A 23,521-nucleotide genomic window follows, 5' to 3' on the forward strand; every position below is an offset into this window, starting at 1 on the left:
CTAGCATCCTGATGGCGTATACCGTGGCCCTGGCTAACTCATATGGACGCCTCATCTCTGAACTCAAACGCCAGATAGAGACGGTGAGCCAGGCCCGGTCCCTGGGAAGGGGTCCTGGGGAATATGGAAAGGGACACGGGTGGAGAGAAGATCTGTCTTATCTCCACCTCTCTTTACCCTTTACCTCAGGAAGCGCAGAATAAAGTCTTCCTGGCACAGCGCGCTGTGGCGCTGAGCTCGGCCAACAGAGCTCTTTGACCTCTCCAGCCTGGCTCAGGGTGACCTCCCACTTTCAGACCCAGACCTGCCCTCAGATCCTTTGTAAGCCTCGGCCACATCATTTGGAAAATAAGCGAACTGGAGAAGACTCCATGCTTTTCCAGCCCTGGGATTCACTGCTAAGTCCCTGACTCTCCAGTGAACCTCTTTCTAGTACCAATAAACACAGCTGAGGCTGCTGAGTGCTTTTTGAAACTCGCGTCCGGAAGGCGGGGCAAGGCATCAGCGGGACATAAGCCAATCAAATGTGTTTACCTGTGGGTCGGCGCGGCGGGCTCTTCCGCGAGAGGACCTGGCGGGAGTGCCAGCCAATCAGAGGCCGCGTTCAGTAGCGTCCGGGCGGGGACACTTGTGATTGACTCAGAATCTTGATAAGAGGCGGTCGCTAGGCGACACCACGCGCAATTCCGGGCAACGGGAGGTGGGCGTCTCAGCCAATCAACTTTCGCTACAGACCCAGAGGGGCGTGCCAAATAGTCCAGGACCAATCCATGGCCGAGATAGGGAGGGGCCATCCTCTCGCCAATCTGAAGTGCTAGAAGGCGGGCCTGCCAGTCCGTGGACAGCTACGGCGCCATGAATATCTTACCGAAGAAGAGCTGGCACGTCCGGAACAAGGACAATGTCGCCCGCGTGCGGCGTGACGAGGCCCAAGCCCGGGAGGAGGCGAAAGAGCGTGAGCGGAGGGTGCTGCTCGCTCAGCAAGAGGTAAGCTCCCAGTCCGGCCGGGCGGAGCACCCAGGCGCCTCGGGAGGGACCGGAAATGGGGCGGCGCGCAGGCGCAATGCACACCGTGCGGAATGAGGGGCCGGGCTCCCTGGAAGCGTGTGCGGTCTCTTGCGTATCCCACCTCGAGCTCTCCCTGGTCTTGGTTCTCCCCACGCCTAGAGTAGGAGCTCATGAATAAACGAAGCCCTGGACAATTCAAGGAAACTCGGACCACTTTTTAGTTTACCTGCACAAACTCCTTGTTTAGTAAGCGCCTACTCTATGCTCGCCCCGTGCAGAGCGCTTGACTTGCCAAATCTCTCAAGCACTGTTCGTTCTTAGAGAGGCTGTCATTTCCATTGTGCAGAGAAGTGAGATGGCTTCAGAGAGGAAGACACAGCGAAATGACAGTGGAACAAGCCAGTTCCGCTCTGTCGGGCGAGCCTTTTGCCTGCACCGCTGCCCACACACAAACACTGGAGGCTCTCTTTATAACTCCTAACCTGTTTGGTTTACACCTAGCTTCCTGTCCTTTGGCTAATCTGATTGTCAACACTGGCTGGGAGGTAGTCAGGGTTTTTAAAATTCACATTTACCAGTAGAAATTGCAAATCAGCTGGGGATAGTGACATGGAGCCCTGCCTGGAATTCAGATCACCTGTCCTAATACACGAATTGGCTGCCTTCGTAGCTGTTTTTACTGTGTCACTCGAGATTGGGAACCCCCCTGGTTTACTGTTTGAAAGGTAGCTTACAAACCCAGGCGTTGCCTCATTCCCCCACCCTCTCCGCAGGCTGGGATAGGTGCCTCTTCTGGGCTCCCAGTGCCCCTGCTCCCTTCCTTTACAGCCCCCGGCACCACGGCCTGCGGTTTTCTGTGGTCGGCACCAGGCTCACAGTTCCTTGAGTCACATCTAGGTTCTGAATGTTCTGCCTATACCTTTCTTTTCCCCCAGGCCCGCACAGAATTCCTACGGAAGAAAGCCAGGCATCAGAACTCACTACCTGCGGCTGAAGCAGCAGCAGCAGGAGCCCCAAGCAGTTCTGGCCCTGTGGATCTGTTTCGAGAGCTGCTGGAAGAAGGGAAGGGGGTGAGCAGAGGCAATAAAGAGTACGAGGAAGAGAAGCGACGAGAGAAAGTAAGTCGGTCTTGCCCTCTTCGTCAGAGTCATGGATGGAGCCGGGGGAAGGGGAGCACCTTGCCCGTCAGGTGTGACTAAGGAGTGTTTAGGGATATGGTGGGGATTAAACAAGCTAATCTAGGGAACTCAGAACCGTACCAAAACATAGCACTTAAGAGGTGTTGGTTATTGCCGGCAGCTAGGTACAGACCTCTCAGGTCTCTAACCTGCTGTCCAGAGCCTATAGATATTTGGGAAGTGTTAAGGGGCTTTTAAATGTAAATCAGATCCTGTCAGTCACCTGCTCTCGGGGACTTCCCATCAAACTCTGAATTTGCCTCCTCCCCCCCCACCCCCGCCTCAGTCACTCCTCTTCCTTGCTTGCTTCTCTCAGGTTTTTCTTCAGTTGTCTCCCCAAAGCTGCCTGCCTTTGAACCCTAACCTAAAGCAGCTCCACCCTGTCCCCTCCTTCCTGTGCTTTTTGTTTCTGAAGCTGCCATTGTGCCCCCGGAGCAGGAGCCCCACACGTACTGGTCTGTGTGTCCCCAGCACCTGGCAGAGTTGGCTCATGACAGGCCTGTTGGCTCAATGTCTGGTTCTGCCTCGGGAACCTTGGGTGTCCCTGGGTTCCCCAAGGGGAGACACACTCGACATTCTCACTTCCACATTTTGTCTTCCTCAGGAGAGGCAAGAGAAGGCTCTGGGCATCCTGACGTACCTGGGCCAGAGTGCAGCGGAAGCCCAGACTCGGCTCCCTTGGTACCAGCTCCCCCCAAGTCGGGGCGGCCCCCCGTCTGGTCCAGGACCAGATGAGAAGATCAAGAACCGCCTGGACCCTCTGGGGGAGATGCAGAAACATTTGGGGAAGAAGAGAAAGCACAGTGGTGACAATGGCAGTCACAGCAGAAAGGAAAAGGAGGGACCTGAGAAACGACCCAAAGAGTAAGGAGCCTGGGCCTTGGGGGTTGGCCATGGCCATGCAGGCACCATGGAAGCTCTCTCTGGTTGGGACGGGAGGGCTCTGGGGTCTAGATACGTGTTCTCAACACGTGGTCCAGGGACCCCGGGGGTCCTGACACCCCTTCGTGGGGTCTGCAAAGTCAAGCCTATTTTCATAACATCATTTAACTTTTTAACTCTTGTTCTCGGGGTCCCCAGAGGCTACATGATATGAGACGACACCACTGATGTGGCGGGTGGAACATTCGCTTGTGTTAAGATTTCTCATTTTGTATATGCAAGATATTGACAGATAAAATCCACTGAAACAAAGCTCTCTGAGGTTCAGTTTTTGAGACCAGAGTGTGAGAACCACGGGGCTAGAGTTAAAAGCAGGTTTGTGTCCCTAGGATGCAGACCCGAGTGTAGATCGGGTATACCGACGCGTCTCCTTTCTCCCACAGATGAGGGAATGGCGAGGGCCAGGTTGTGCTCAGTGCCATACAGCCGCTTAGTGGTGGAGGGGCACCCACCTGTAGAGGTGGGGAGGCCAGCTTCAGGGTCCCAGCACCAGTCTGCTTCCCTCCCAGGTGGCAGCTCCCTCCCAGAGGACAGTGGGGGAGGGCGGGGCCTCCTGGGACTACCAGCTTCCTGAACTGACTCTCATCTCCTCCCAGACCCCCGTCCCTGGACCAGCTTCGAGCTGAACGTCTCCAGCGGGAAGCGGCCGAGAGGGCTCGTGCACAGGCCCTGCTGGCCCGGATTGGAGGCACGGCAGCCCAGGAGGATCAGCCAGAAGAGGTGGACGATCGGCGGAGGCGGTACAACTCCCAGTTCAACCCCCAGCTGGCCCGGCGCCCCCGCCAGCAGGAACGCCCCCTGGCTCACTGACTCAGGGGGTACAGGAGAGGCCGCTGCTGCCAGCCGTCATATAAAACTATTTATTCATAAATATTTTCCAAAATGAAAATAGGTTTACCAAAAAATGTCCCTCACTGGGGAGGGGAGGAGGGGGCAGCCCTCGCCCCCGGGCCCCCAGGGTGGGGCTGAGAGAAAGAGAAAGCCTCCCAGCCCCCTCCCTGCTTCCTGGGGGAGGGGGCTGCCCTATGGCCTGGGGCCTCCCCCCAGTCTTCCAGGGCAGGGCCCTCACCTGGGCAGGGGGATCAGCATGCTGGGGAAGGGAAGGGTGGAGGGAGGGGCCGGTGTCACTGGAGGTCCCGGTCCTCCAGGTAGCGGTACTCAAAGGTGAAGCCTTCCTTCTTCCGCTGGCCCCACTTCTCGTAGTCAAAGTAGATGTAGGTGCCCTGGCCGGGGGAGAAGGCGGTCAGTGAGTGGACGAGGTGGTCGGGGATCTGGGTCAGACCGACAGAGGGACAGGTCTTAGGGCCATGGAGGAGCCAGGCACCAGGCCAACTGCCCTGCATGCACACGCCATCTCACTCCACCCTCACGAGGCTCTTCTCAGGTGGGAAACGTTATCACTCCTGCTTCAGAGGAAGCAGAGGGAGGTGCAGGGAGGTCACATGCCAGAGCCGGGCCTCGAGCCCGGGCACGTGTGCCAGACATCCTATTGCTTCTCTCGATGGCTTTGGCTTTCCAAGCACTGATGGCGTGCTGCGTACGTGATGTATGTCCTAGGGTTTAGTCTTCACAAAACCCCTGAGGCCATGCAACAGGCTTGGAGTCTACATACATACATCCAGGCAGGCTGCCAGGACAGACGTTTTACTGGCAACAGCAGTGGTGTGGGAACTTCTGAAGGATTGATGCCTGGAAATACACTAACTTAGAGGATTACTTTGGACCAAACCGGGAGGGGACAGGATGTCTGTAGTTAGTGTCCAAGAAGACACAGTGGGAAGGGGGCCGGGTTCTGAATGAATGGTGGAAATGCTTCAAAGAACCTGAAGGAATGGAGGGGAGGAGACTGAGTTCCCTGAGGACAAGGCCCTTGTTCAGTGCTTGGCATCAGGTAAAGATTTGGTGGAAAAAAACCACTGTGGAACATAGCAACTGAAAGTTGAAATAAAGTACAGTACGCCCATGACACTACATAGCAGGCACCGTTTAGTACTTACACGTTATTAACTCATTTAATCCTCATAACAACTGCATAAAGGTAGGTGTTGTTACCCCATTTTTACAGATAAGGAAATAGACACAGATGTTCAAGTGAATTGTCCACGGTCACCAGCTAGAGCTGGGTTCCAAACCAGGTAGTCTGGCTCCAGAGTGTTTTGCAAGTGGGAGGTCCCAATCAATCAATTACGAGAACAACAAAAGAGCTTGCCCATCCGTGTTTGCTGAGCCCCTCTCTGCTGGGTGCTGGGGACTGTCAAGGTCCCCGTGCAGTGCAGCCCATGGCCTTGGGTGGGAGACACCACATCGCCCCACCGTGCCAGAGGAGGGGCGGGGGCACAGGCTGTGTGTGTGCCTGGGGAAGGCTCCTCTGAGGAAGGACATGGAGGCTGGGACCTCTGGGGTGACCGCGAGCTGGCCAGTGAGGAAGAGGACGGTGTCCCAGGCAAGGCAGATGGCCTGAGGGACCGAGCTGGCTGAAGGTGGTGGCAAAGGGAGCGGGCAGCAGGGCTGCCAGTCTACGTGTGGAGTGGGGACTCTACCCGGACTCAGCCAGCGGGACCAGAGTGGACGGGGCACAGGGAGGGGCCCTCACCTGCTCGAACTCGTCAGTGATGGTCTTGGGCTCCTCGTGCCTCTGGAACCACATCATGTACTTGGTGTGGAATCGCCACGACTGCTTCTTTAGGGCCTTGGCTGCCAAGTACTGTGCCTTAGTGCCCTGAGGAAGGAAGCATGGAACGGGGGATCAGGGGGCCTTGCACCTGGGTGGGGGTCAGGTGGACGGGGCAGGGCTACAGGGCTGACCCCAGGCCCCGCCACAGACCGAGGTTGGGCCGGACAATCCAAGTACGGATGGGCTGGGGCACAAGACGTACCAATGCTGGTCAGGAGAAGGAAAATGAGACGGGAGATGGAAATTGCTTTCAGAGAAGCTTTGAGAAGGGAGAGAAACTAATCGTGATGAGAGCTGAGAGGAGGCAGTTTAGAAACTTTCTCAAGGCTGGATGAGGGAGGGGGTCACTGGTGACTCACTGGGTCACGCAGAGGTTGGACAGTTCCCTAGCGGGTCCCCAGGGAGGCCCGAGTACGTGCCAGCGAGCAGCGTGCTGGCACAGTGAGAGTCATCGGGACGGGCATCGGGACGACCGTGGGGCTGGGCTCCCTGGGTGCTGCGCTAGACCAACCCAGCCTTCAGCCTCAACTGACCTGACACCTCAGCACTGGAGTGGGGACAGGGAGGGGTCTGGGGGGGGGGGGGGGCAGGACTGGGGGAGGGGGAGGGGTGCGGTCCCGGTGGCCGCAGTGGGGCACCCACCTCACCCCTCCAGCCCGAGGGGGGACGGCGGCGGTGGCGGCGAAGCCGGGGGGCCCGAGGCTGCCCCGGGGGCCCTGCTGTACCTCCAGATAGTAGAAGATGAAGAAAAGCGTCTCGGTCGACAGCCGCTGGTAGAACTCCACAGTGTCCGAGTGCGGGGGCGGCATCTGGTGGTGGTAGGGGGGCGTCGGGCAGGGGTTCCGGGGGAGGTACTGCCTGTGGGGGGACAGGACGGTCAGTGCCGGGGCGCGGCAGCCCCCGGCCTCCCTGCCTTCTCTCCTCTTGTGGATCAAAGGGAGCGTCTCAGGCACCACATCACCCAGCATTACCACCTCAGTCCCTGCGTCCTGTGGGGAGCCCAGGTCAAGGCTCCCTCGGACTCAGGGCCCCCGTACCCACCCCACATGGCCCCTCACCGGATACGCTCAGAGTCTGAGGGGTGGGGCATGTGGTGCCAGGCGGCCTCTTCCATGGCCTGCTGGTAGAGCTGCTCCTTGGTGAGGGGCACAGGCCCCAGGGGACACACACCCAGCGACAGCGGTATGTTCACCTCCGACAGCTGCAGGGCCGGCTGGGCCGAGGCCGGGGGAGCCGACGTGCTGCTCAGGATGATGTCTGCGGGGAGGGCAGAGGTGGGGCCGGCGAGCGGTGAGGCTGGTGCATCCGGCCCCTCCTGGACGGCCCGCCCCACCCCCGGAAGCTCACCTCGCTCAGTCAGGTGCAGCGTGGGGACGGGGTCCTCGATGCCGGAGCTGATGGCTGCCCGCTCCGCCATGGACTTCAAAGAGCTCAGAGGCTCAGGGGCCTGGGGAGGGAAGACGTGCCTGGCCTGAGGTCCAGGGCCGAGGGCTGGCACTGGGTCCTCGTGGGCCCCGGGACCCTCGCCTGCTCTGGTGGGGCTTCAGCTAAGCCAAGACCGTTAGTGTAAGAGCACGTCCACTGCAGCACCTAACAGCGGGGAGAAAACCTGGACACGACCAAGTGTCCACCGACAGAGGGGCACCTAGCACGCGTGGACCCTGCTGTGCAGCCCTGTGACAATAACACGCCAGCGGAGAGCCGGAGCGCCACCGCCGGCACAGCACCGGCAGCACCTCCCACTTGTCTGCACGCCTACACGCTGGGAGCAGCCGGCCCACTGCCGGCTGCCCCACGTGCATCACTAAGACCCCCTGCCCCCCTCCGCGGCCACCGGCCACCGCTGGCCACCGGCAGTCGCCTTCCCCTCCTCTCGCCACCCCACTCCCCACGCCCTTCAGTCACCGAGGTCTCTCTTCCCCCGGAGGCACCTGCGCTGCCGCCCCACACAGTCCTGGTCTCACAGGCCCCCGAGGGACCTTTCCAGCCATGTCTTTCTCTGTCATTTTTCTACTCAAAACCTTTCCACCACTCACCCGGTAATTAAAAAAAAAAGCTGTGCACCTGTTCTGAGAAATCTCAAGGCTCACTTTTTCCCCCAGAAAAACGCATACACTGAATTTCCTGTCCGTTGTATTTCTAAACTTTGGGTGCTCACTGGGAGCCAGAAACTCTCCTGAGAGCTTTATGAGGACTATTCCCAAGCATCCTATCATATTTGAGGAGTGACTGCAATTACTTTCATTTTCCAGATGAAGGCAGGTACAGGAGGCAATGCAGGGCTTGGACCCCGACAGTGGGGCCCTCCTCGCCCTGCCTCCTGCGGAAGTGAAGTTAAGACACACTGGCCCAGGGACTTCCCTGGCGGTCCAGTGGTTAGGACTCCACACTTTCACTGCGGAGGGCCTGGGTTCAATCCCTGGTCAGGGAACTAAGACCCTGCAAGAAGTGTGGCGCGGCCAAAAAAAAAAAAAAACCCAAAATAAACCCCGAAACACACTGCCCCAGATGGTCACCCCACATCCTGCTGCTGCCCTTTCAGACTCTGGCCCTGCAGCCAGCCTGCATCCCGTTCCTCTCGCCTCCGCTGAACCCTGCTTCCCAGCCTTCTAACTACAGCTCTGGCATCAGCCCCCCGTAGAACTCCAGCCCGGGGAGGGGGGGCGCTTCTCCCTGTCAGCCCCGCCTGCCACTGTGACCCCACACGACCTGGCCCCGGTTCCACCTCAGAAACCTTGCTGGGCTGCCTCCCCAGGTTAAGTCAGATGCACGCACGTGGGTCCACAGCACCCCGGCCCCCACCCCACCCAGACATGCGCGCCATACAGTCCCACTCTGCTCCCTGTACGGAAGGTGGGAAGTGGCTACATTTAGCCAGCACGAAGTGGCTCAGAGCAGACGTCAAGTGTTTTCTGGACTTAAAATGTTTTTGTAGAAGGCAGGAGGGTGGTGAGCTCTGGATGATGGGTCATGTGAAGTAATACGTCTTATGGGGAGAAATGACCGAGGGCTGGAAGGAGGGCGCTGACGGTGGACACCCGGGGAGCGAGCAAGCAAGTACGATCGGGAGCGAGGAAAGTGCCCAGAGGGACGAGACCCAGGTGGGGGTGGCAGAGAAGCCCGGAGGTGGTGTGAGCACGCAGGTGTGCCAGGCCAGAGAAGCCAGAGCGACACAGCGAGGGCTGGAGGTGGAGATGGCAGGCAGAGACCTGCAGCCAGGGGACAGCGACCATCTGCAGTGGAGACACGGGGCCAGGACAGAGAGGCTCAGGGCCCGCCGGGGATGTGCGGGGCCCACCTTGATCTCCGGGGCAGCGCTGAACTGTGGAGGTCCATTGAGCAGGGCGCCGGCCGCCTTGGCCTCGCTGAAGCTGGGTGTCGGGGAGCTGGGAGGGTTCACAGGTAGTGGCACCAGGAGACTGGGTCCCCCCGAGTTGTTCCCTGAGCCTGGGGCCACGCCCCCAGCCCCCGTTGGGGCTGTCGCATTGGGTTCCTTCCTGGGGAGGGGTACAAAGGGTTGGAGGCTCAGAGGAGGGTCCCCAAAGGCGGGACGGACAAGAAGACTTGGGTGATCGGGGAAAGGAGTCAAAAAGGGAGAATGCACAGAACATGGGGCCAGCTGAGGGACGCAGACAGGAGAGAAGCTCTCTGGGCGAAGGTAGAACCCCACCCCTTGCCATCACTTCCCAGTAAAGAAGGGCTGCGGAGGTGGGAACGCTCCCAGAGACCACACGGCTAAACGTTCTCTAGGAAGCAGGTTGGGACCGCTTCTTACACGGAGTGGCCCATGGAGGAAGGGGTGGGAAAGAGCCACACAACAGAGCAGCCCACCTAGAGCCCAGGGGTGAGGCACCCGGGGAGGAGGGGGGGAGGGATCCGGGGGGTCTTCCCCATTCCCACAGAGGACACTGCGCTCTCTCCTGGGCCACTCTTCTGGGAAATGGTCTGACCTACGATCTGGAGGGGTGGCTGGGGAGAGGACGGACTGGGACCCTTCACTGTAAGAAGTGGACGCTGAGCCCCTGATGGAGTGAGGAAGGCCCTGGGGCAGGACACAGAAAAGGGAGGAGGCGGCAGGGCACGAGACTCCTGCAGGAAAGGGAGAGCCAGAGCGTTCCAACGGGTCCCCGGGGGGCTCTGAGAACAATCCCACTTAGGCGAGGAATGTTCTAGGGCAGAGCTGGGGGACACACGTGTATGATACCCCAGCTGGGAAGAAGTCGGGACTCAGCACCTAAGCGGGTGGGAGAGAGCTCTGGGGGAAGTCCCCACCGGCAAGGGCAGGGCCCGTATCTGCACCGTGTGGCAACCGTGTGGGCGGCCCCGTGCCTCCTCGTGCCAAAGGCTGCCTGTCCCCAGCCCTGCCCGAGGCCGGACACTCACGAGGTGCTGGGAGGTGGGTTGTGGGGGCCAGACTGGGGGCCCAGGGCCTGGCTGTTGGCACTGCTGCCCCCGCCGCTGCTGAGAGCCACCTCTGCCGGGCTGTCTGCCACTACTGAGCTGTAACCTGGGGGAAGGAAGAGGGGCTGAAAGGGGCCTGCGGCAGCCACCCCAGGACCCCCCGCCCGGCCGCCTCCCACTTACTGGTGGCGCCGTTCTGCTTGCCTCCGCCTCCGCCTCCGCCGGGCTGCACGCTGGGGGGCCGGGGCTGCGCGGGGCTGGGCCCACTGGGAGCTGGCGGGGCCACAGCCTGGGCGTAGGGGGCGGGCGTGCCCGAGCTGTGGCTGGGAGCTGGGCTGGCCTTGGCGCCCAGGGCGCTTGGGGGTGCTGCCGGGGCAGGGGCCCCGTTGTTGCCAGGGGCGGTGCTCAGGGCAGAGGCGGCGGGCGGGGGGCCGGAGGGGTAGCTTGGCGGCACAGCTGGGGACTGAGGGTGCTGGCTGCTGTGGACAGGCTTGGAGCCGTTTTTGGCTGGAGACTGCAGGTGGGAGGGAGGAGAGGGTCAGGACACAGTGGGCCGCAGGTCTCACCAGCCTCCCGCACACCCCTCCCTGGAACAAGGCTCCATCCTCGGTGCTGGCCTTGCTGCCCCTCCCTGGGGACCCAGATGACCCCCATTCGCCCTCATGGCTTCAACCTCCACCTTCAGGCGCACAACACTCGTGCATTTCTAGCCTGCATCCAGCTTGCCATGTCCTGCCTGGACATCCCCACGATGTCCCACAGGGATCTGAGACACCACTTGGGTGTAAGAGAAACCCATCCACCTGATGACAGGGCAGTAGTGGGAAACACATCAATGTCCTCAGTATGAGGTTAGCTGGACCCAGCCAGAAGTCCAAGGGGAGAAGAGAGAAGGGCTGAAAATAGGATAGTAATTCTGAATGTTACTTAAAGGGTCCCAAAAGCAACTCAAGGGGCCGTTAATGACCAATACCCCACAAAGCACGTGGGGTAACATGCGCCTGACAGCCCGTGGCTGAGCTGCTGACCATCCCTCTCAAGCCTACCCGGCAGCTGTCCTCACCGCTTCCTGGACCCACCCTGAGGCCCCACGGGCACCTCACGCTCACTCCGCACCAAGCAGGACTTGCGATCAACTCCTTCCCAACACCACGCGTGGTCACCTGGGTCCCACACCAGCCTCACCAACTCTGCCCTCAGGGTCTCCCTCAGGACCAGCCCTCCGATGAGCCCACAGAGGGGTTTCAGGCTCACTTTCCTCCTGCCTAAAGATAGCACTCCGGTGCAGCAGCATTTCCTAAAGTGTGCTGCTGCCCTGGGACACGTGAGCAGAATCCACAGGGTGCACTAAGGAGAAGAAACTCTCAGAGGCACTTCCCCTCTTGGAAACTTGTGATGTTCACCATCTGCGCAGCCAAGGCCCAGAGCGCGCCCAAGAAAAGAAACCTATGTGGTTTTTGACCTATCATTTCTGGGGCTTGCCGGGCCCTTTCAGAGCTGGTCCACCCGGTGTGGGCCCCCCAGCCCGACAATCTAAGGTCCTGCGCTCGCGGTCAGCTCAGCGGACCTGGCTGGGCTCACCTCTCCACACTTCCACGTCCACCACGACTGGCCTATGTCTCCTGCCGCTGCCCCACACGGGAATGTATCTTCCTCTAATGCCCAGGGCAGACGCCCTTCCCAAGAAGCATCTCCCAATCACAGCACCAGCCACGCACCTGTCTGCCTGCCCATCAGTACTGCAGGCCTTCCTCAGGGCAGCCTGACCCACCGCGTCCCCAAAGCCCAGCATGGGGGCCATACTCAGGCCTCAGTAAGCCTCTGGAAACCAGTGAATGAGCGAGTGCTGGGCCCATCAACGTCCGACGCCCATCGGACCCACCTGGCTGATTTCACTATCCGTCGAGCGTCCCCTCTTCTTGTCATCTTCAGAGTTTTCCTGAGGTTTGAGAGGTGCAGTCAGAAACCTGTGTGTCTCTAGGGACCCGACAGAGACACCAATCTCCGAACCCCCGGATCTGAACCCAGCTGACCTACCTTCCAGCCCCAGAGCTGTTCAAGCCCCTATGACCTTCATCTCACTGGGGAACCTACCTAAACCCTGCCCCTTAGGGTGCTTGTCTTCTGGGGGCCAGCACCACGTGCCAGGCTCTTAAGGGTCCAGGAACCTGCTCTCCTTCGAGTATCCAACCCTTCATCCCTTCTCAGGTGTCCAGTGCCCAGGCTCCTCGGCACCCCAGGCACCAGCCTCCCTCCTCCACACCCAGGACCCACGTGTGGCCCTAACCGCCCTACTGGCAATCTACAGCCCTTGGGGCCCAGACCCTGGATACCGAGGTTCCCCTCCTGCAGGACATTTCCTCAGCCCCCGGCCCCTGTGCCCTCCGTGGAGACTCAGACCCACAGGCCTCACCGTGGTGCAGTTGGCCGGGCTGGGCGGGATGGGCGAGCTGGAGGTGGTCGAAGTGGGCGTGCTGCTTGACTGGTTGAAGATCTCATCCTCCATGTGACTGTGGCTGGGCGGGGAGGTGGCGACCAGCGCCTGTGCTGTGGGGGCGTGGAGGCTGTGTGAGCTGGTGGGGACGCCTTCCCCCAGGCCTCCACCGCCCTTCACCCGCAGGCCAAGCCTGGGCCTCACGAATGTCCTCGAGGTCCAGGTCGTCGTAGAGGAACTCATTCTCCTCGAAGTCGGGGTCCTGGGACGAGTCCACGTAGTACTCGACATCGTCCTTGATCTTGCGGATGGCGTCCACGAGGATGGAGTCGTTGTCCAGCATGCGCAGGATGGTCTCCAGCATGCGCACGTGGTAGCGGTGCTTCTCGATATGCCGCTTCAGGCCCTCGATCCGGTCCTGCTTCTGCTGGCGAGCCCAGGGCCAGGCTCAGGGGCTGCAGGGCCTGCCCTGCCCCTCCTGCCCCCACAGAACCCGTCCTCAGTCCCTGACCCTGGTGGAGACCCAGAGGCCCCACTCCAGCCCCTCCGGGGTCTGCCCGCCTTGACCCCTCAGGGATCCCGCAGCTCCTCCCACCCCGACATCCCTGGAAACTGCTGAAGGAGCCAGGGATCCCGGCGTCTCCCCTACAACATGGCTCGATCTGCACCCCACCTGACCGTCCAGCCCACCCACAAGCTCCGACCACCTTCTGGAATACAGGAGCACAGCCGCCCCTGTCTTGCTAACGGTAATAATGGCAATCCCCATTTGGGGGAAGCTTGATGTTTACAACTCTGAGCATCTGTCACCACCATGACCCCCACCCCCACCCCCGTGTCCCTAAGAGGAAGCCCAGATTCAGAGGCCTGTCTCCTAGGCTCCCTCCCAAGGCCCCACTCCCTTTAGGATTTGACATCCTAGCCCCAGTTCCAAATCCCTCCTGCCTGCAAGGACCTCCCTCCAAGCCCACGGTTCCAGACCCCTCAGTCTCAGACACCCAACTCTGGCACACCGCCGCACCCAGCTTCCCGAGGAGCCGGTTCTCTGTCCCCCGTACTTCCTGGGTCAATACGCAGAGAGAGTCTGCAGCCCTAGGAACTCGGACCCTACAACCCTGGCTTTCTGGAATCTGGGTCCTGAGCCCTGGCTTTGTCTCAGACCACTCTTCTCCTCAGGCTCAATGAGCCGCTCCTCCATGCCCCGCCTTGTCCACACCTGCTGTCCTCTCCTTAGGACCCGGGCCCTCTAGGTGCTGTGAGGCCGCAGCCGCAGCTCCTCAACCTCCCCGCCCTGGGCGGCCCTCGGGCCTCACACTTACTCTGCGACCCAAGCAGAGCTCAGCATCTTCCCCCAAAGGGCTCCTCTTCTTGTCGGCTCCAATGTTTACCCAGACACCCAGGTGGGACCCTGGAGTCTGCCTCATCTGTTCCCTGCACGCCCCACCCTCCAGTCAGCTGCTAAGCCCTCCCCATCCCACCCCTTGACCCCCTAATCCCAGCTGCCAGCCCTGTCTGCCTCAGGAGCCCAGGCCCCGACTCCCGCAGCCCGGAGAGCCGGCCTCTCCTGATCGCCAGCCCATCTCTGTCCTCTGGGCACAGGGGCCCCCCACTCACATCCTTGTCGCCCTTCTTCTTGCGTGTTTGCACCGACAGTGACTCCACTTCACTCTCAAACTGGTCCACCTGCATGTTTAGGGTGTCGATGGTATTCTGGGGGTGGGAGGGGAAAGGCAAGTGGTCAGCCAGAGTCCTCTCATACAGCCAGGGTCCGGGCCCCAGGTCACCTCCTCCTCCACCCTGACTCACCGTGAGCCACTGGCCGACCTCCTCCTTTTCCTTCTGGGCAGGGTCCACCTTCTGTGCCAGGCCCAGGCCCTCCTTGCTATAGGCTTTTGTCTTGGTCTCTCGCTCCACAACTTTGAACCGTTCCATTTGCTGTGGAGAGCACAGTTGGAAGGGGGATCCCGAAGGTGGGAGAGCAGCTGACTCAGGGCCAGTGGACACTCAAACCGGAGCCCCACTCTCAGGTTCCCAGCCCTTTGCCTCCCACCTTCCCCAGGTACAGAGACCTCACTCTTCTCAGGACCTCTGGGGACCCAGGAATCCGACCCCCCCCCCCCCCCCCACCTCTCAGGTAGCAGACTCTGGGCTCCTACCGTCTCAATGAGCTTGCGGTTGTCTATAAGCTGCCTCTTGTCCTTGATCTCATTGGATGCTACCCAAGTCTTGATCTGGTCCCTCAGCCGCTGGAGGTGGGAACAGCAGGACACTCAGGACCCGGGCGCCAAGGCCCCCGCCCCCTCCTCTCCCTGTTCCCCCCGCCCTCAGGACACAGGAGTCCGGGCCCCCAGCCCCCTCACTTGAAGCTTCTTAATCTCCTTCTTTAGATCAGCCTCATACTTTTCTTTCTGGTTCGCGTTGGCTGCATTGTGGAGCTGAGGGATGGAGAGAATCCAGGAGTTTGTGTGGTGCTGGCTGCCCTACTGCCCACTCCAGTGGTAAAACTCCAGTCTCTCTCTGCGGGCTGGGGACTCTGGGGACAACCCCCCCAGGACCAATCCATCTCAGAGCTGCTTCTCTGAGGTCCTTGGCACCTGGACATGCAGGTCCTCTCCCTGGTTGACACTCAGGAACTCAACTTTGTCCTGTTCTCTCCTCCCTAGAGACCCACCCAGATTTTTAGGGGCCAGCCCCTGTACCTTCTGCCAAATATCTTCAAACTGCTCCACGCCCTCGGACACCTTCTTGAGGCAGCGATCAATCTCACCTGGCCAGGGAGGAAGGCAGGCTGTTAGCATCCTGCCAAGGCAGCAGGGATCCAAAGAGGAGCTCCGAGGAGAGCGAGCACGTGACCACGCAGGCAGCAGGCAGTGGACCTAGTACCTTGGAGTTTGCGCTTGTCCGCCATCTTCCCTGCCCTACAGACGCACGCTCTTCATACTCTCCTGGAGAAGGACGCTGCTGCGAGAGATTGGGGAGGGGCACACGTTTACTGCCCGGCTGGTCCAGACCCAGAGACGCGAACGAGGCTGGGAACAGGGTGCGTGGGATGCAAAGGGGAAGATGCATTTACTATCTGATGACAGAGACTGGGCCCAGTTCTCCTTTTGCTGCCTTGACTGCCCAGCACAGGGTCTGGTCCAGAAAAGGACTCTGGAAGTTTGCTGAAAGAAGGAAATAGATATACTTTTTGGGACTCCCCTGGTGGCGCAGTGGTTGAGAACCCGCCTGCCAATGCAGGGGACACGGGTTCGAGTCCTGGTCCGGGAAGATCCCACATGCCGCGGAGCAACTAAGCCCGTGCGCCACAACTACTGAGCCTGCACTCTAGAGCCCACGTGCCTAGAGCCCGTGCTCCGCAACAAGAGAAGCCACCGCAGTGAGAAGCCCGCGCACTGAAAAGTAACCCCTGCTCGCCACAACTAGAGAAAAAGCCCGCGCGCAGCAAGGAAGACCCCACACGGCCAAAAATAAATAAATACATAAATAAACAAATAAGATATACTTTTTGTGTGCCTCTGACCCAGGAAGTGGAAAACTCCTAGAGCATGGAGCACTTTCTCCCCAGATGATACTCAAAAGGATTTTTCAGAGCAGGAAAATGTCACGCAGCACACAGCTGCCTGCTAGGGACAAAGGCCTTAGACCTGGAGACCACAATTCCCATAGAGAAGTCAAGCACACAGGTGACCAGAATCCTAACACAGGGAGAGGTTTCTCCTCAGACAAGTCAGGAGACAAAGAATTTTGCATCCCATGGAGAAGGGCACGATACCATTTACATGTGTATCAGTTGTAAGGAACAAAGGGGAAGATGCCTACAACTGTGAAAGCTAAACCCACCCACACAGACATGGCTGGATCCCAAGTAGAAGAGGGCTTTAGACCTCTGACAAGTTTATTCCAGAGAAGGATCCTTAAACCAAAGGAGATAATACTCCTAACCCAAAGAGGGTAATACCAAAAAGGGTTACAGGTTTGGGGGCAGAGAGCATCACTCGAGAGAAGAGCAGGAGAAGAGAGAACTCTTACGAAGATGAGAGGATGAAAGGGAACCTGAACTGGGAGGGAGCTATCGGCACACATGAAGGAATTACATGTCAAGTGCACTACTGGTAATGTAGACTCAGGGAAACATAAACCCTCAGACAAGCACCCAATACTTAGAGACACTGGCACCTCCATCCTAAAGGAAGTTACATGCAACCCAGAGGGGACTGAGGTCAAAGGGGAGTCACCAGAAGCTTTCGCCAGGGCCCGACACCAAGACCAGGAGAGATGGGGAGCCTTGGGGAGGAAGAGCTATGCCTGTGCTGCAGGAGGTCCCCGCTCCCAGTGAGGGGGCCTCTACTGAAAAGCATGGCTTCCTGAGCCCTGGGGAGTGCCCACTCTACAGGCCTAAGGCAGGGTCCCCCAGAGCAGCCCCAACTGCCCAGGCAGAAAGAGCCCTACACGGAGGACTCAGAGCCTTAACCCAGATGGAAGTCACAGCAAGAGGGCCCCCACCCACTGGGAAGGGAACGCAAAGAAGAGTCTGGCCCAACAGAACCTTCCACAGTGACAGAAACGTTCCGTATCTGTGCCACTGAACGCTCGACAGCTCCAAACGTGGCTAGTGCAACACAGAATGGAATGAAAAATTTTTCTGCTAACTAGTTAAAATTTAAATCACACGTGGCTAGCAACTACCGGTGGCACAGGGTATCAGAGAGCACGCCTTAGAACCAGAAGCCCACGTGACGGGGCTGGCCCTCAACCTCAGAGCAGCGTCCTCCACAGGGACCCACTTGCATGACGGCAGACCTTTGACTTGGGGGAGCGTGGATCTCCCCCGTAAAGGAGCAAGCAAGAGGAATGGCAGCACCCTTGGCCCAGGGCTGGCTGACATGCCAAGGTGAGGCCCAATCTCAACACGGGAAATTCCAGTTCCAGGAAGGCGAAGCCGCCAGAAAAAGGATTCAGGAAAGAGTTGCACAGAAGGGACTCAAACTGAGGTAGGGCAAGCGCCTTTGACCTGGGAGCTCACACAAGGGCCTGGACCCCAACACTGAGGTGTGCAGGGGAGAGTTTTCGCTCCAACACCCCAACGCTGAAAAGCCTCTTACCGCCCAGGGTTGTGGGGTGGGTACAGGAAGCTTAGACAGGCACTTATACTCCCGGCCTCTGTCCCAGGAGCCCAATGCTGGGGCACGGCCGGGTGGTCCAGCCCAAAGGGACAGGACGCCCAGTTTACACCCCTAAACAAGGCACTGCACGCTTTAGGGAGGGGAGGCTTTCTCCAGGTCCCCACACTGAGTGGGCTGGGACACCCAGCCCAGCTGAGGAGTTGATACCCTCCAGAGGGGGCAACAGACGGTGGCAGCAGGAAGTCCTGAAGGAGTCGGAAGCAAGGTGCCAAGGGAACAAGAGCCCCAGCCGGGGGAGTGGGGTTTCAGACAGAACCTCAAAGTGGGCAACAGCTGAGACCGGGAGACCTGCCCGGAGGAAGGCAGCTCCTCCAGAGAAGGGCAAGTACGCCAGGCTCTCCACAGAAAAACCCCACAGCAAGAGGGTGCCTGTACCTTAGATCCCCAGCAAAGGACCAGAAACGAAGCTGGGGCCTGAGTCCTGAAGTAGACATGCCCCGACAGAAGAGTCCCATGCTTAGAGGGCTGGGAGCCCCAGCGCTCTGGGAGGGTCCACCAAGATGCTCCAGGGAAGGTAACCATGGCAGGCCCACTCTGAGACAGGCAGGCATCTCAGGGAGAGGACCTGGTGTCCTCACCGCGTGGAGTCTCAAACGGCACCGAGGAATCTGGGAACCTTGGCCCCGGAGACTTAACCAAAAGACTCTGTCCAAGAAGGCACATCCCCACGAGTAAGGAGCCTACACTGAGCGGGTGGATAGGGTGAGCCGTGTGCCAGACCCACAAGAGCCAACACCATAAAGTGAGGGGCTGAAAGTAACAAAGAGCCCCCAACAGCACCTCAGGGGAGATGACACTGCCCCACGGAGCGGCCTGGTGAGGAGTGGGGCAGGAGGAGCAGAAAGCTTAGTCCTGGGGAACCAAGCCAAGCGGTCCCCGATCCTGGGGCTGTCACGTGCCGATACACAGCAGCCGTGTACTGTGGGGAGAGGAGATCGGGCCTGCTGGGAAGTGATGCTGGAAGGCCATCCTGAACTTGGGAGGCTGCTGACACTGTCACACAGAGATCTGAGAGGCCGGAAGGTGGATGTATTAGGTCCTGGGGCGGAGGAAGTTATCTCCCCACTGCGAGGCCCAGTACCAAGGGTGGGGGACTGGAAATCCCACCTTGGAGAGGTTACACCAGAGGAATCTTTAGTCCTGGGGAAGGTGACAACAGTGGGGTCGCCCCCTCAAGTCTCGGGGATCTCACACCCCCACGTCAAGGAACCTGTGCCTCAGGGGAGGGCAGAAGCCTAGTCCCACCCAGTGGGACATCACAAGCAGGGGCTGAAGCATTAGCCCTGGGCACCAACACCTGAGAGGGTCCTTAGTCCCACAGGAGGGGACACGCAGAAAGGCAGAGACACCTCAAATTCAAGAGTGGCCAATACAGGCAGGAACCTTACCCCTGGAGGAGGCAACACTGAGAGGCTCCTTGTCCTGGAAAAAGGCACCACTCCAGCCCCAAAACCCCACACCTCACAGTACAAGAACCTCAGATCTAAGAAGTCTTACACTCCTAGGGGGTTCTAGCAGGGTGGGCATGGGTCGGGATGAGCCCTGGTTCTACGACTGTTACACCAAGAGGGTTCTTTAGTGCCGGGAAGCTCACACACCCACAATGAGGAGCCCTAGAGGAGCACCGAGGGGGTGGGATCCTTGACCCCTGGAAAGATGATACCCCAGTGGAGGAACTGATGTGAATGCAGATAGAAGCCTCAGACTAAGGGAAGCAACAGCCTACACGCTGAGGGCAGTGGCGGAAGGTGTCAAAAAAAAATAGTACCGAAAGGACAGGAGCATCAACCTCGGGGGAGGTGACAGCCCCTGAGCTAACAGGCAGGTCCTGCTTAGACACAGGGGTGCTGGCGCTGCCCACAACAGGAGATCATTAACAACGTGGAGAAAGCAGGAACCTGGGAGGTGCCACCAAGAGAGAACCAGGTACCTGAGACCCAGGGGAGCTCAAGAGCCCCACCAAAAGGACCCCGAGGCGGGAGTGACATCGAGAGGAAGCCCACACCGGGAGGGAGGTGGGCAGAGTCTGGATCCAGGCAGAGCTCACAACCAACAAGCCAGAGCTCACAACCAACAAGCCAGAGACCAATACCCAGACCCAAGAAGTAAGAGCGGAGGCCTGAGCGGGTAACGCCGAGGACAATCCTGGCTCTCCAAGGGGTAAGGCCTGGGCTGTGGGATGTGGAAGCCTTAAACCTGGGGAACTTTTCACTACAGAGGCGTAAACTTGGACTGAGGCTCCAACTCCTGGAGGTGGCATCTTCACTCCAGGGGATTTCATCCCCCACCCCATCCCCAAAGAGGAGAGTGGCGCCCACGGTGGGAGGGGAGCGGAGAGAGGAGCCACGGCCCCGGGAAGGCTGACCCCCTCTCGCCACGGGGGTCCTCAACCAGGGGACTCGCAGCCCCACACCCACGCGGAGGGGACAGCCTCGCCCGGAGACCGCTCCCCAGCACAGGGGCTGCTGCCGAGGGGGGCAGGCACCTGAGCCCCGAGAGGGCGGGCACCTGCGGCCAAGGCGCCTCCATCCTTCCAGCTCCTCCCGACGCGGAGAGGGGCGGGCACCTCGCACCCTCACACCCCACGGGGGCTCGACGCGGACGCCGCGCGGGGCCGGGGTCGCGGGAGGACCCCCGGGCGCCGCCGAGGGGCGTGCAGGAGGGAGCGGGGGCGGGGGAGCCGCGCACCGCCGGGCCGACGGCGAGCGCCGGGGCCGCGCGGTGGCGGGGGCGCCGCGCCGGGGGCGGCCATATCGCGACAGGCGGCGGGGTCGCAGGGGCGGAAGGCGGCAGGGAAGGCGGCCGACGGCGCCAGGGGAGGAGGGGAAGGGGTCCGGCCCAGTCGAGCCTGACGCTCTCACCACAGGAGCTGGCGCCGCCGCTGAGGAGCGTATCGCGACAGGCGGGGGAGGCGAGCGCCCGCCGCCTTTTTCTCGCGCCCCGGGCCCAGGCGCTATCGCGATAGCGGCGCGAAGCGGAAGTGGGGTGGGGGGAAGTGGGCCCGGGGTTGTTCTGACGACGGGGGTCGGGGCTCAAGGGAGGCCGCGGCGTCTGCCGATGGCTCCGCGGAAGCTGACCGGGCCCGGTCCAAGATGGCGGCGGCGGAGGAGGCCTCCCCTCCTCTCTTCTCGTCTCTGGCGCCGACCCGCCCCCGAGCCCCGAATATAGGCCCGTCATTGCTCCGGGCGCACGTCGCTCTTGCCCCTCGGACGCGCTCTATTGGTTCTTGGCGGGGATGCGGCCGGCCCCCTCTCTCCGATTGGGCAATCTCTCCAAGGCGCGGCGTTCGATTGGCCTCCTGCGCGGGCTGCTAGGATTGGCTCAGGTTTTCTTCCCCGCTCCTCCGCCTCCTCCCGCCTCGGGGCACAACACGCCAGCGCGAGGACTCGTGCGTCAATCCAGAGACCTGTGTCGTGCTGATTGGATACACCCGCCCCCTTCTCTTAAGCCAATTGGTCGGAGGGAGGAGCTAGGCTGATCAGGGGCGGGAAGTCGTCCGTCAAGTTTGGAGCCGTTTTCAATTGGCCGTGGGGGGGGGGGGGGGGACATTCTGCCCTGAAGTCATTGGCTGGTCCAGGAAGTGGGTGGGGAAAGCGGAGGAAGGCATGGAGAGTGGGCGATAGAGGCCGCGTACCTAATGGGAGAAAGACAGGTGCCTTCAAAGCGGGGGCCGGGCTGAAGTCATCTGCCAATGAAGACAGCCCCTGGGCTGGTAGGGAGGAGCCGGGAAAGAGGGTCCACCCCTCTTCTTCGTTGGCCGTGTTATCGTTCCTCCCAGAGTGTCCAATAGTTTGGCGAGTGGGCGGTAACCGCTCCTAAGGCGTGTGAAACGGGGCGTAGCAGGCAGGCTTGGAACCTGGGAGCATCCTTCCACCTCCCTTGGGTCCTGGCCGGGCAGGCCGGTCCCTGTCTGTGAGCTGCACAGTCTTCAAGTGCCTGTATTTGGCATATCTTTGAGACACAGAGGAAGGGAGAAAAGGAAGGAAGCGGGAGACGATGCCCCAAGTCACTGGCATCACGCATAGCTGAATTGGTTGGGAAGCGCCATGGAGGCATGGAGTATTTGTCCTGCTTCTGTGCGGTTACATGACCGTGGGACAGTAATTCTCCTCTGCACCTCCATTTCCCTGGTGTTGTGAGGACGCCGCAGAAGGTACAGATGAGAGTCCCTGTTCCCCTCCCACGGCTGCCTCCTAACACCTACTGGTCCTTCAGATCTCAGCTCAGTGGTCTTTTCTAGCGGGAAAACTTCCCTGACCTCCCGTGCTGAGTGCTCACGTGAGCCCTGTTCATTCGGATTTACTTTTGCACGTATACTGTCATTTTCTTAATTATTTGAATCTCCCCCTCCGGATTTTTGCATCCCCAGCGCTTAGCAGCAAGAAGCACTCAGTAACCGTTTTGCTGAATGAGTACCTGGATGAACACGGGTAATGACTTGTGGTTAAAACTTGCTAGGCACTGGTGCTCTGGCAAACCAGGAGGCATTTGCCCTGGGTCACACAGTCAAGATGAAGTCATTTCTGCCCATCTCCTCTAGGTGGAGGAAAGTAAGATAAATCCAAGGGAAATGCAAGTGAGAACTGCATCAGAATCGCCTGTGGCAAGGCAGGCAATGCTTGTAAAAACGCAGTGCTCTTAGGCCCACACATATCTGGGAAGTGAAGCCTAGGGATCTGTATTTTTACAAACTTCCTGGGTGATCATTAGAGGTCTTTTGTTTTTTTAAAATATTTATTTATTTATTTGGTTGCGCCAGGTCTTAGTTGCGGCAGGCGGTCTCCTTAGTTGCGGCTCGCCAGCTGCTGAGTTGTGGCATGTGAACTCTTAGTTGTGGCATGCACGTGGGATCTAGTTCCCTGACAAGGGATCGAACTCAGGCCCCCTGCATTGGGAGTGTGGAGTCTTAACCACTGCACCACCAGGGAAGTCCCTCGTCAGAGTTTAAGAAATATTGATCCAGAAAACCCTTGTTATTTAAAGTATGGTCCCTGTTGTAAATCAACTATACTTCACCTAAAACAAACAAACAAACAAAAACAACAAAGTGTGGTCCCTGGATGGAGCAGGGCCTTTGAGGTTTCTCAGGAATCACCTGGGGATTTGTCAAATGCAGATTCTGACTCAGGAGGTCCCAGATCCTGCTTTTCTAACAGATTACCAGGCAGTGCTGCCAGTCCACACTTTGAGTAGCAAGGGTCCAGAGCAGTGGTTCTCAAATTTGACTGCATGTAAGAATCACATGGGGGCTTAAAAAAAATCCAGATACCCAGGCCTTGCCCTAGACTGATTAAATCAGGGTTTCTCAGGATGGGAACCAGACATTAGTAATGCAAATTCCTGAGATGATTCCAACATGCCATTAATCTGATAAGAGGATTTTCTAGAGCAGTGGTTGTCAAAGTGTGGTCCCTGCATCAGCAGCATAAACACCACCTGCGAAGCTGTTAGAAAGTCACATTTTTGAGCCCCACCGTAGACCAACTGAATCGGAAACCTGGGCCCTGTAACCCGTTTTAACAGTCCTTCCAGGCAATTCTGAGGCATATGAAACTTGGAGAAACTCTAAGAGTATTCGGGACTGCAGGGCCAGGTGACTCAGATTCCTTCTTGAGATTCTTCACACCTCCTTGCCCCCTCCACCGTTCGATTCAGTCTGGCCAGGGGAGATGGGGACTCTGAAGAGTTTTGGACAGAT

The 23,521-nt window shown here is 59.3% G+C and overlaps 3 protein-coding genes across 5 annotated transcripts in view; 2 read left to right on the plus strand and 1 right to left on the minus strand.

Annotated features, from left to right (window-relative positions):
• Positions 1-458, plus strand: part of TMC4 (transmembrane channel like 4) — a 14,870-nt gene extending 14,412 nt beyond the window's left edge. Inside the window, exons 14-15 of the mRNA XM_032612658.1 lie at positions 5-83; positions 190-458. Of these exons, the coding sequence (XP_032468549.1) occupies positions 5-83; positions 190-258 (148 nt within the window). The 3' untranslated portion in view covers positions 259-458. The remainder of the gene's footprint in view (positions 1-4; positions 84-189) is intronic.
• Positions 450-5,099, plus strand: LENG1 (leukocyte receptor cluster member 1). The gene is made up of 4 exons (XM_032612896.1): positions 450-987; positions 1,944-2,126; positions 2,791-3,050; positions 3,725-5,099. The coding sequence occupies exons 1-4, from the start codon at positions 856-858 to the stop codon at positions 3,936-3,938; spliced, it is 789 nt and encodes a 262-aa protein (XP_032468787.1). The 5' UTR covers positions 450-855; the 3' UTR covers positions 3,939-5,099.
• CNOT3 (CCR4-NOT transcription complex subunit 3) lies at positions 3,975-20,947 on the minus strand. 3 transcript variants are annotated; one of them, XM_032612677.1, is made up of 18 exons: positions 20,685-20,947; positions 15,521-15,595; positions 15,337-15,404; positions 14,998-15,072; positions 14,794-14,883; positions 14,444-14,572; positions 14,252-14,347; positions 12,842-13,064; positions 12,617-12,750; positions 12,086-12,142; positions 10,387-10,717; positions 10,186-10,309; positions 9,101-9,299; positions 7,150-7,249; positions 6,861-7,059; positions 6,528-6,660; positions 5,722-5,847; positions 3,975-4,351 (listed from the first exon to the last, which is right to left on the minus strand). In XM_032612677.1, the coding sequence occupies exons 2-18, from the start codon at positions 15,543-15,545 to the stop codon at positions 4,253-4,255; spliced, it is 2,208 nt and encodes a 735-aa protein (XP_032468568.1). In that variant the 5' UTR covers positions 15,546-15,595; positions 20,685-20,947; the 3' UTR covers positions 3,975-4,252. The 3 variants fall into 3 exon arrangements, with proteins under 3 accessions (XP_032468568.1, XP_032468569.1, XP_032468567.1); XM_032612678.1 differs by having other exon boundaries at positions 12,842-13,061; positions 15,521-15,598; XM_032612676.1 differs by having other exon boundaries at positions 15,521-15,598.
• Positions 20,948-23,521: the final 2,574 nt, after the last annotated feature.

Source organism: Phocoena sinus, chromosome 19 (genome assembly GCF_008692025.1).
Source record: "Phocoena sinus isolate mPhoSin1 chromosome 19, mPhoSin1.pri, whole genome shotgun sequence".
Lineage (NCBI taxonomy): Eukaryota > Metazoa > Chordata > Mammalia > Artiodactyla > Phocoenidae > Phocoena > Phocoena sinus.